At 40.0% G+C, this 12,724-nt stretch overlaps 1 protein-coding gene across 1 annotated transcript in view; it reads left to right on the top strand.

The window, feature by feature from the left end:
- Positions 1 to 12,724, top strand: part of LOC149436154 (low-density lipoprotein receptor-related protein 6-like) — an 83,831-nt gene that overhangs the window by 48,590 nt on the left and 22,517 nt on the right. Inside the window, exons 9-12 of the mRNA XM_089661963.1 lie at positions 4,606 to 4,790; positions 6,939 to 7,265; positions 7,353 to 7,552; positions 8,539 to 8,750. Of these exons, the coding sequence (XP_089518089.1) occupies positions 4,606 to 4,790; positions 6,939 to 7,265; positions 7,353 to 7,552; positions 8,539 to 8,750 (924 nt within the window). The remainder of the gene's footprint in view (positions 1 to 4,605; positions 4,791 to 6,938; positions 7,266 to 7,352; positions 7,553 to 8,538; positions 8,751 to 12,724) is intronic.

Raw genomic sequence — 12,724 nt, 5'->3', positions numbered from 1 at the left:
TGCACGGCCATGCAACACTATACATAAATGAAATGTGTGTCCCTTTTTTTTTTTTTTGCGGTTTTTATTGTTTGTGCTATAAACAAAAAAAGACCTACCATTTTGAAAAAAAATATATTTTTTGACTTTGTTTGCTATAAATCATATCCAGTAAAAAAATTTAAGAAATCAAATTGTCAAATTTAGGCCAAAATAATAAGCTACATGTCTTTGCTAAAAATTAAAATCCCAATACGTATAATTTAATTGATTTACATGAAGGTTATAGCTACTACAAATATATACTGGGATTTTTTTTTTATACTAGTAATGGCGGCAATCAGCAACTTACAGCGGGACTGCGACGGGCATTTTGACACTGGGGGGGAACTGACTAACTGCCACGGACATCCCAATGACACTAATACAGTGACCAGTGCTAATAAAAAGCACTGACACTATACTAATGACACTGGGCAGGAAGGGGTTAACATCTCGAGCGATCAAAGGATTAACTGTGTGCTGTTTTACTAGGGAAACATACTGCTGTGTATTTTTGCTGTGCAGAGAAATACACAGCAGCATGTTACTGCTGGCAGGAGAGAGACCTGTGTTTACACACAGGTCTCTGCCCTGTCAGTGATACTCTGTGATCGCTGGGTGCCGACACGGAATCTCTGGCCGTGACCCGGTGATCGAAATCTGTAGCCGCCAATGGTGGTGTGCACGCCTCCTACCCGAAAATGCGAAATCACGTATATATACGTAATTTTGTGCAGCCCTGCTGCCCTGTAGCAGCAGTTCTGCTATATGGCGGTTGGGAAGTGATTAATGTGTACCTTTTTTTTTTTTTTTTTTTTTTTTTTTTTTTTTTTGTCTTTCTGGAGTACAGCTGTAACATGGCAAATACCTACTTTAGGTTTACCGCCTTTTCACTATAGTGTTTTTTCTTTACCTGATCTCCAAAAGCAGGCTGACTGTACACAATTTATAACCGAGGGGTATTATGATATAATATCCTTAAAAGGAAATGGAAAATTCCACAAAAATAGTAGATCTTTATTTTTCCAGATCTCAGTAGTTCTTTGTCCCCTGCTCTCTTTGCCATAACAAAGGCACATTATCCGCTCTGCATCCTGGTCTACTATCAGTAATTACCCTCTCTGGGAACACAAACCTGAAATACTATCTGGTCATTCAGCCAGACAGCCCTGTGTTGGGCACTGCTCCATTCCTCGCCTTTCTCTTCTCACATGTTAACTAGGTCAATGCTCTGCTGCCACTAGATCCAAGGGAAGGTTTATGTACACAGAATCTCTTATTACAACCAGGTGTATATGTTAAAGAACTATTACAAACCTTCATAAATGTATGTACAGTTTACATTGTCAGAGCTCTGGTAAAGTTTGTTTGAATAAACAAAATAAAAAATGCACATTTCCTTGTGTTTTTATGCTTTTGAAGCTGAAGGCTGGGCACGAAACATTTTATTTTTAAAATATTTCTCAATACCCACAAAGGATATGAACCCACTGTGTGCACCACATTTACAAACCCAGACAGTATCAAATAGCTGTGAAATAATCACTGCTGCGCATAACCTGAGCAGAGCTGTGGGAGGGAACCCAGGAGGCCTTTGTTAAAGCTGAACTCCGGGGCACAAACTTTTTTTCATATATATTCCTTTATAAATATACTTTTTGTGCACCAAATTCCCTTTCGAAACCCAGATATCACCTTGTAAAAATAGCAGTTACATCATCACTGTGCTGTACATAGCCTGTGCAGAAGGCAGAGCTGTGAGAGGCTCAGTAGGCCCCACCCACTACAGGCTGCCTGCAGAAGACTACACAAGGTTCAATACAAGACCAGTCACCCTGAACAAGGGGAGAGTGGTCTTTATTGCAAGAATCCCCTGCACAGAGGCAAAGGTTTACATTGGATTACTACACAATTATTGAAGAAACACACAAAGTACACCAAGATTCAAGTGAGAATACACATGTCTTTTGTACTCAGTCCATATCTGCTTATCCCAGAGTTCAACTTTAAAGTCCTTGGCGCTGGTGTCACACAAATATGCCGCCTCACAGAACTGGGCTTTTTTTTTTGCGCCCCATATTTGTGTATCTGTGTGCTGGGAGCGCTCCACGATGTTTTCCCAGCACAAAGGCTGGGTGTCACTGAGAGACCCCAGTTCTGTACTAATGATCAGGACCCAGAACTCCTGATTCCGGTCACCTGATTGCTGTAATAGCCTCTGATTGGTTATCACTGTGAAGACCAACTCTGTTTGCTTTCTCTCTGAATGGAGGAGAGAGATGCATTGTAAATATTTCTCACTCGCTCTCTCCTGTACTACGGGTAGAAATAGCATACACATATGGTATCGCTGCGATCGTCAGTAGCTTGAGAATTTATTTTGGGTTGTTCTTTGGTAGATTATAGTAGTAACAAGAAACACGCAGCTACATTCAAAAATAAATAATAAATAAATATATATCTATCAATATATTATTTTTTTTATAATTTGGCCCAGTTTTTTCCTTTGATAAAAAAAAAAAAATTCAGATATTCATTACCATTTACCACCAATTGAAAGCCCAATTTATCCTGAAAGAAAAGATAATTTACCTGGATGTACAAATTAAACTACTAATAATTACTTGGGCATTAAAATTTGTTTTACCCTTGGGCGTGAAGGGGTTAAAAATACTGCAAATACAGAAAAATACCTGGAGATCTAGCAAGCAGAATCGAAGAATCCTACAAGCTTCTAATGACCCAAAAAGCATTTGAGGAATTCCAGAATCAGACAATAAATAAATATATTTGCATGGCCAAGGTTTTTATATACCGCCATCAATTTACACAGCATTTTATATTGTACATTCATATCAGTTTAATTAATACAAAAAGTGTAGCGCTAAATGAATATACAATAAAAAATATATTAAATAATGAACAATATAGTGACACACAAAGTCCCCTTAAAAACACACAAAAAAGGGGATAACACACAAATTGTGCAACACGTGACTTCCCACTACGGGAATATAACAAGTGCAAGTGACTCACACAAAAATGCAACAGTGACTCTCACAAAAATAATATAAACCTCAAAAACAGTCCACACACAGTGCATATATATACACTATATATAATCTGATGAAAGTGCTCCAATTCAACTGTCATGCAAGTGACTGTGTATAATCCATGATCAATCCTCCAGTGACCTGAGTGGCCCCTCACCTCCTTATCTCGACCCCACAGGGTCAGCTCGATCAAAGGTTAACACCAATCCTGATAAGGGCAGATTCCTCACAGGCTCCCCTCAAGCAAATGAATGCTCCTCATTCCAAGCCTCCATACAGTGCAGTATCACACTCCCCGGATCATAGATAGACAAAAAAAGCTTCCATAGTGTAATCCGTTTTTATTTAAACATATATAATATAGATTGCCCACTCACATGTAGATCCTTCTTATGCACAGCTCCGTATCACCTCATGTTAGAGGTGCACTCCATGGATATCCAAAGGTGTTCCAATATGGCCCCCACGCCGGAAGTGACGTCACCGCGCACCCGGAAGTACCTCCTCGCGTACCGACGCATTGCGTCACGTGACTTCCTCAGAGTATCCTCAGGGTACGAGGAAGTCACGTGATATTTTTTATTGCATATTTATTTAGCGCTACACTTTTTGTATTAATTAGTCACGTCACCTAATAGGTATAAGGTTAGTGTCGGCAGCTTTTAGGGTTAGGTCCCCATTTAAAGCGCAGGAGGATATTTCTTTATTCATATCAGTTTGACTTCAAGGATCTTTCAATCTAAAGTCCCTAATTCACATTCATACATACACATACTAAGGCCAATTTTAGACAGGAGCCAATAAACCTACCAGCATGTTTTTGGAGTGTAGAAGTAAACTGGAGGAAACCCATGCGAGCACAGAGGGAACATGCAAACTCCAGATAGGTAGTGTTGTGGTTGGGATTCAAACCCAAGACCATAGTGCAATTACAAGTAGTTGTAGTATGTGCAGCTTTTGCTTTAAAGTGTTACTAATCCCACAACAGTAAAAATCAATCTGTATATGCAGTAAAGCATGCTTGCTATACTCACTGTGGAGCCTAAGGGGCTAATCCTCTGTATTGTGTATAAATGCTTTTTGATCCTGTCTTCTCTGATCCTCCCCTTCTTCCAGTGTCCCCCTCTTATCTCCTGATAAGACATGTTGTGTGGAGACACTCTGCACATACTCAGTTTGGTGTGTATTGCTAGAGTTTCTATTTTTATTTTTCTTGGGAGAGTGCATGTGATCAGCACAGGGCCTGTCAGCACTGTCCAGACAGAGGTCAGGGGTTCTGCATCCTCCTAGAGGAGAATGAAAACTCCTACAAGCTTTACCCAGTGCTCTGCTGGACACTGATAGAAGTCACAAGACTGCTCTAACTGCTGATGAGAAAAGGTATTTAGCAGTTTGTATTTAGTAAAATAATTGCATTTCCATGTTCTGTATACTGTGGAAGACTGGATATAGTGAATGCAGGCTCCTGCGTTTAGGAACACTTTAAATTCTCTAATTGTGTTTACTTCCACTGTCTTTGCTCCCTATATAGCTTTATGTATTGGACAGAGTGGGGAGGAAAGCCCAAGATCGACAGGGCTTCTATGGATGGCAATGAGCGAATTACTCTGGTACCCAATGTGGGCCGGGCCAATGGGCTGACAATTGACTATGCAGAGAGACGACTATACTGGACAGACCTTGACACCAACCTCATTGAGTCGTCCAACATGCTGGGTAAGTTCAGCATCCTTAGAACTGTTTTGTAGACACAGTAGAAATAGCACTTTATAAGCCTGTTTTAAAATTTGCAAAAAATTGAATTTCTGGAGGCAATCTGTGCAAAATACCTCTGAACCAATTTAAACTAACTCCTGTGGTAAAGGGCCTGCCGCCACATCACAATATTATGACTGACAAATTAGTTAAGTGGATGGAAGGAAGGTCAGTTTCTCAACCATGAACGTTCGCCCACGTTTGCATGCTAGCAGACGTGTGGTCAGTAGAAAAACTAACGTGGAGGTGCCTTTTAAATACTAGTGATTTTCTTTGCATGCAGTGTTTCTTCCTGCTAGCCAGTATGTTACTGTTACTACAGGTTTTAGATTTTTTTTTTTTTTGTTCAAAAAAACTGTGCTAGAGTCATAAAGGCTCACATTATATATTCATGTTGTAGGGTTTGTTTGTTTTTTTGTATTTATTTTTTTGACCCAGTGAAGGCTTGTAGTAATGTTTGTAAAAGCTGTGTCTAGTAGTAAAGAAAACAAAAAAAAACATACTTTAGTACATCTTCATTTTAATAAGTCTGTGCCATTTCTGTTGCTGCTGTTTAAAATTTTTCACCAACCTTCATCTCAAAGGTAATATTTGATAAATGGCATGGGTTGTCCATGTTGATATTATACACAATAAGACAGAGCTCCAAGTCTGTACACAAATGCAGTGGAGCTGTGGAAGGGCCAGCTGTCGGCAGGGCTCAGAGCCAGCTCTCTTACTGCAGGTAAATAAGCTGCCTCCCAGCTGTGCCCGTTGGGCTGCTGTCTTCTCTCTGTGGCTGGAATGTTTCTGTGGAGGAAATGAGCAGCACCATGGACAGGTGCCAAACTCCACTTGCTGCTCTGACTTCATTTGCATTAAAAAGGATTTATCTGCAGGGGGAAATGTTAAACATGCTGTTTTAAGTAACTGATCCGCTTTGTATAAAAGCTTCCCCTTCTATCAGTTTCTTCCTGAACCTATCCGCTCCTTGCCTCAGTTTTAAAGGCCCTTTTCCTGACTCTACAGCTCTCCATTCCCCGATACACATTTCACTGCAAGATGTATGTTAATTATTCAACAACTTTATGAATGAAACCGCACAAGGTCATAAGGTTTATTGAACTAATGTTCCGCAGTTGTACTCTTTTCAAGCATGTGTGTCCTTTGATAAATAAGATGAAACAGAGAGGCTAATTTAGTACTGTAGATGGCTGTGGAAGCTGTAGCCCCCAAGATGTCCTCTCTGCTGGCTCTTTTAGTTTCAGTGCACAAATGGAAGCACATAGATTCCTCATACTTATGTGATTATGGAACCTGCTTATCAAAGGAGAGAGCCAATTAATTTCTGTGACATTGAGCTGCTTTCTTCTAATGTGTGGTGATTTTGTGCATCATTTCATTGTTCTGGTAGCAGCCACAAAAAAAAACATTTTAACACTTTTTTCCTTAAGTCAGAAAAGTGTGATGTATTTTATATCGGTATTTTTCTTCCTCCTTTTTAAGTCAGCAGTTGGAGCATCAGGCTTAGTTTCATATATACAGTCTGTTCTCTGTGTTCATAGATCCGAGATTTAAACTGAAGTTTAAAAAAAATAAATACAAATTACTAAATTTACATTAACATGTTAGTTTAAACTAGATTTTAATGAATGGCTTTATAACTAGTTTTTTTGTTTTTGTTTTTAAATTTATAAGGTTTGCATCCAAAAATGACAGAAATGACATAGGTAGTTTGTATAACACATCGGAGGTGGCAATTTACTGCTAGTTTTATAGAAAATCTATGCCTACATTTTCACAGGTTGGCCTAATTTTCCTTCTGAAAATGCAAGATACTTGGCTCCATGTGGTTTTTGTTGTTTTTTTTTTCCTTAACTGATTACTTGGCATACAGCATACAGGTTAAAAACGCAGAACACCTTATCTGTGTACTGTGTTCAGGTCAGTGACTCAGAAGTTATTAAAACCATTTTGTTTTTGTGACAGCCAGTCAGATAGTGTTTTCAGACATAGAGGTCAACATTGCAGCCCCCACAATAGGTCTACTTTTAGTCACTTTTGTACATGACGCCTGGTCTTTCCCTGTCTTTTCTTGAAACTTACCATGCTTGCCATTTCTTTTCACAGGACAAGACCGAGAAGTGATAGCTGATGACCTGCCTCACCCTTTTGGGCTGACCCAGTACCAGGACTTTATATACTGGACAGACTGGAGCCGCAGAAGTATCGAGAGAGCCAATAAAACCAGTGGCCAGAACCGAACCATCATACAGGGCCACCTGGACTATGTCATGGATATCCTAGTGTTTCATTCCTCCCGACAGTCTGGCTGGAACGAGTGCGCATCCAGTAACGGTCACTGCTCTCACCTCTGTCTTGCCACGCCTGTCAGTGGCTACACCTGCGGCTGTCCTGTTCATTATTTCCTGAACCCAGACAACAAGACATGCAGCGGTAAGCACCTTGTCCAGGCAATGTTTGGCAATCTCCTTAGAAATCTGAGCATGTATCATAAAATGACCCTTTACCCATCTCTTGCAGCGCCTAGCTCATTCCTGCTATTCAGTCAGAAAAATGCCATCAACCGTATGGTGATTGATGAACAGCAGAGCCCTGATATCATTCTTCCAATTCACAACTTGCGTAATGTGCGTGCCATCGACTATGACCCTGTGGAGAAGCACCTGTACTGGATCGATTCCCGGCAGACTATCCGACGTGCCCTTGAAGATGGGAGTCAGGTATGATGTGTCTGTAGCCTAGCAGGAAACTGTTATTAGATATTTTGTTCCTGTAGAGAGTAATGTGGTCAAGTGAGTAAAGGATGAACCTTCAGCCTGTGACTCGACATTGAAGATGCAGCAGTAGATAGATGAGATTGTCTTTGTGTTCTGATAATGTTTTGGACCATGCTTCATTTTAAACACATATTTAGGATTTACCATGAAGCTTGGTTGCGAACCAGCTGTCAACCCCCCCACTTAAAGAATTGCAGGGTTCTTCTGTTCAAAAGGTCTAATGGTTTGTTTATTGCGGCTCCAACTGTACAGCCGTATCATTCAGACCTGGATTGTTTACAATTAATTTCTACCATGGCAAAGGGACTGAACTGACTGTGGCCACTATCCCACTTACCTCTTCCTTCTGTAGTGCTGCCACAATTTTTTAAGCCCTATAACAGCAAGTCAGGTGCAGATAAAAATTATTTGCGAATGGAGGGTGCTTCAAGGGGATGGGAGCTGGAAACCAGTAAACTTGTTGGGCCTTAATTTTGTGAAGCTTACTTGTCAATTGTTCATGGTAATGTGCATATGTAATTATTCATGGTAGCAGATACACATTTCAATTTTCCAAGAGTCCTTTACTAAATGCACAGAAACTAATACATTGGGTTCAGACACCCCGCCCCTCCCCCAGTGTGGCCAATGAGCGCACCCAGTGGCCAATGAGCGCACCCAGAACTTTAGCTACGAGCTGGGTCGACTGCCCCATCCTGGACCAAGGGCGATCACGAGTCACATTTTGCTGGGACAAACCAGAGTTTGTGTCAGTGTTACCCTGGCCAACAAGAGAAGAGCTATGTCTCTCAATGAACTCAGACAGTGAGTAACAAAAAAGAAAATACATTTTTTCCTGATTGGCAACTTTCCTACTAGTATGCCCATTTCCGATTGATCCCCTTTGTTAACATAACATAACTCCATTTTTGTATTTCTGTCCTGCATAGAATGTAACTGTGGTCTCCAACACGAATTCTAACCAGAACCTGGACATGCAGCCATATGATATGAGCATTGACATCTACAGCCGCTTCATCTACTGGACTTGTGAAGCCACCAATGTCATCAATGTTACACGTATGGATGGACGTGCTGTAGGCGTAGTCCTGAAAGGTGACCAGGACCGACCCAGGGCCATTCTTGTGAACCCTGAGAGGGGGTGAGTAGACAATGCTGTGCTTCCTGGCAGACTGGGCCAAATATTCACGTAAAAGAAATTTGTGCTGGGAACGATATCATGGCTGTGATCACTGTCTCTTAACCATGAAAATGTTAGTTCCCTAGCTGACTTCCTTATGTAGTGTTTTTTGTTTTTGCAGTTTTCAAAAATCATTTGAAGTATATTTCAACTTTTGCAGCCAGGTTTGGATAACACCCCCTTTATTCGGTACATGTTCTCATAAACAAAACTAAAAACAAATATTTAAAAATTGCACCTGACCTTTCAGATGTTCTGCTCTGGATATTCCAGTATTGGAAAATCCTACTAGTTCGCTTTATGTGGGTCTGGATGGTTGTTTGTGATAAATAACCCTGTCTGTATTGTGTAGGCAGAGCTTGATTGGAAGTTGTAACTAGACTTTAACTCTTTGTCCTTCTCCTGAGAAACATCTAAAAGTTTTTTTTTTTTTTTTTGTAAAGCTGCATGCACACTGGGCTTATAAAAACGCCAGTTCCCTTGGCATAAATAAAACCACTTGTTTAGAGTGTTTGTACAATATTTAGGAGCAAGTAGCATATTTTTTGCCAAAAAACTCAACTCAAAAACGCAAACCGGAAGGATTTTTTTTTGCCTATAAACGCTGAGCTAAAAACGTGCCTCTAAATGTAATGTGCATAAACTCATAGAATACCTTTTTGAGCTGCTCCTGCAGGCAAAACCCAAAACTCCTGTAGAAGCAGCATTTTTTTAAGTCAGTTTGCATTGCATGTATCCTAAGCCTTGTGAATGAAACACATAACAAATGTATGGTGGAGTTCTCAAATTTGACTGCAAAAGTAATAAGATGTACTTTTTTACATTTTCGTTCTTCAAAGAAATGCATCGGGTAAAATAAACATTGAACACGTCACCATTTTTCTAGGTAAATATATTTCTAAAGGCGCTATTGACATTTTTCACCACATGTCGGTAACAACCAATACAATTCATTCATGCAAAGAAACCAAAACAAATAAGTTCAGAAATTAAGTTGTGTGTATTAAAATGGAATGACACAGGGAAAAGTATTGAACACATGAAGAAAGGGAGGTGCAAAAAGGCATGGAAAGCCAACACACCAGCTGAAATCTATCAGTAATTAGAAAGCAATCCTGCCCTTTGTTAGTGAAAATTAATATCAGTTGCTTCAGTTTCAAATGATGGCCTATCAAAAGGTGTCTCACTGCTAAGGTGTTACACAAGAAACATCTCAAGATGGGTAAAAGCAAGAGCTCTCTCAAGACCTTTGCAACCTTATTGTTGCAAAACATACTGATGGAATTGGTTACAGAACAATTTCTAAACTTCTGAATGTTCCAGTGAGCACTGTAGGGGCCCTAATCTGGAAGTGGAAAGAACATCATTTCACCATAAAGCGGCCACGACCAGGTGATCTTCGCAAGATTTCTGAACCATGGACCATTTGGGGAGAGCTTCAGAGACCTGAAACTAGCAGGTACAATTGTTTCAAAGAAAACCATAAGTAATGCACTCAACCACCATGGCCTGTATGCAAACTCCACCACGCAAGACTCCGTTGCTGAAGAAAAAGCATATGAAGCTTGTTTAAAGTTTGCTGCACATCATTTAGATAAGCCTGTGAAATAGTGGGAGAATATAGTCTGGTCAGATGAGACCAACATTGATCTCTTTGAATGCCATAATGTACACAACATATTTGGAGGTCAAATGGCACTGCACATCACCTCAAAAACACTATCTCAACAGTGAAGTTTGGAGGTGGGAACATCATGGTGCGGGGCTGTTTTTCAGCATTCGGTACTGGCAAACTTCATGTCATTGAAGGAAGGATGAATGGAAAAAAGTACCAAGACATTCTTGATAAAAATCTGCTGCCATCTACCAGGATGATGAAGATGAAACGAGGGTGGACAGCAAGACAATGATCTCAAACACAAAGCCAAGGAAACTCTCAATTGATTTCAAAGAAAATAAAGCTGTTAGAATGGCCCAGCCAATCACCTGACTTGAATCTAATAGAAAATCTGTGGAAAGAACTAAAGATCAGAGTTCATAGAAGAGGCCCACAGAACTTTCAAGATTTGAAGACTGATTGTGTGAAAGAATTGGCCATAATCACACCTGAGCAATGCATGCGACTAGTTTTTCCATGCAGGAGGCGTCTTGAAGCTGTCATTACCAATAAAGGATTTTGTACAAAACATTTACTTAACTTCAGTTAGCGTGTTCATTACTTTTTCCCTGTGTCATTCCATCATATTACACATAACTTAACGTCTGAATGTATTTGTTTTGGTTTCTTTGTATGTATGGATTGCATGGGTTGTTACTGACGTGATGAAAATGTCATGTCATTTGCACCTAAAAATATATTTACTGAGAAAAATGGTGACCTGTTCAATACTTGTTTTACCTGCTGTATTTGTGAGAGATACTGCAAATACCAATACCCTCTTCTAAAGTCACTATTACCTGAACTGTCACCTGCATCCGCTCAGGATCTGCACAGTGGTAGGTCTCCCTCACTGCCCCTCTGTGGTTCTTAGAGTGTTGTAATAAACAGTGTGAAGCTATGTGGGGTATATTATAATGCAGTTATCATCAGCCTACCTGCCCTGTCCTCGACTTATCTTCCTTTTTGCACCAATACCGAAATCCTCACATTGCTGCCCGTGACTACCTGAGAACATGATCTGGGTGTCTAGGAATCATGGGAAATTTTTCAGAAAACTATTGTAAATGATGCGAGACTGCTGCCCAAACACTCTTCCAGGCATCATAGTGTTATTGGGTGGTTCACTGATAACATTCCAGGTACTAATATATAGGAGGCTTCCTTTCTGCAACTAGTAAATTAGTTTTGAGATTGATTTGTGTATCGATTGGGCAGAACAATAGTAGAAGAGGAACATGAGAATCCCAGAATTACTCTTTAACCACCTGCCCTCCTGAGGATTTACCCCCCCTTCCTGACCAGGCCATTTTTTGCATTACTGCATTTTGCATTACTGCTGCATTACTTTAACTGACAATTGCGCAGTCGTGCAACGCTGCACCCAAATGAAATGTATGTCCTTTTTTTTTTTTTCCCCCCACGAATTGAGCTTTATTCAGGTGGTATTTGATCGCCTGTGCGGTTTTTATTTGTTGCGCTATAAAAAAAAAGACCGACAATTTTGAAAAAAAAAACAATAATATTTTTTACTTTTTGCTATTAAGCATGTCCACTAAAAAATGTAAAAAATCTAATTTCGTCATAAATTTAGACCAAAATGTATTTTGCTACATGTCTTTGCTAAAAAAAAAAAAAAAAAAAAATCCCAATACGTGTAAATTAATTGGCTTATGTGAAAGTTATAGCGTTTACTAATGGCAGTATATATGCTGGGATTTTTATGTTTACTAGTAATGGTGACAATCAGCAAAGTTATAGATGGACTGCAGCGGGCATTCTGACATGGGGGGGGGGAGACTGATTTCCGCAGTGACACCAATACACAGTGATCAGTGCTTAAAACAAAAAACAACTGACACTATACTAATGGCATTAGGCAGGAAGTGGTTAACATGAGGGGCAATCAAAGGGTTAACTCTGTGCTTCACTGTAAGCACACTGCTTTGGCTGTGCTGTGCATAGCCATGCAAAGCAGTGTGCACGAGCTGACAGGGAGAACGTGTTTTTTTTTTTTTTTTTTTTTTTTTTTTTACAAACCGTTCTCCTCCCCCTCAGAGATCCTTGGAAGTCACTGGGCGTTGCCGAGTAATCACTGGCCGGGACCTGGTGATTGACAGCCGCAAGTGGCAGTGTGGGTAGGGCACGTGTGCGCCTCACATGCGTCCCCTACCCGGAAAAGCAAAATCACGTGTGTGTGTATGTGTGTGTAGAATATATATATATATATATATATATATATATATATATATATATGTGTGTGTGTGTGTGATTTTGC

This window comes from Staurois parvus, unplaced genomic scaffold (assembly GCF_062004578.1).
Source record: "Staurois parvus isolate SC_StPar_1 unplaced genomic scaffold, SC_StPar_1.0 ptg001417l, whole genome shotgun sequence".
Taxonomy (NCBI): domain Eukaryota; kingdom Metazoa; phylum Chordata; class Amphibia; order Anura; family Ranidae; genus Staurois; species Staurois parvus.
This window is presented reverse-complemented; position numbering and strand designations above follow the sequence as displayed.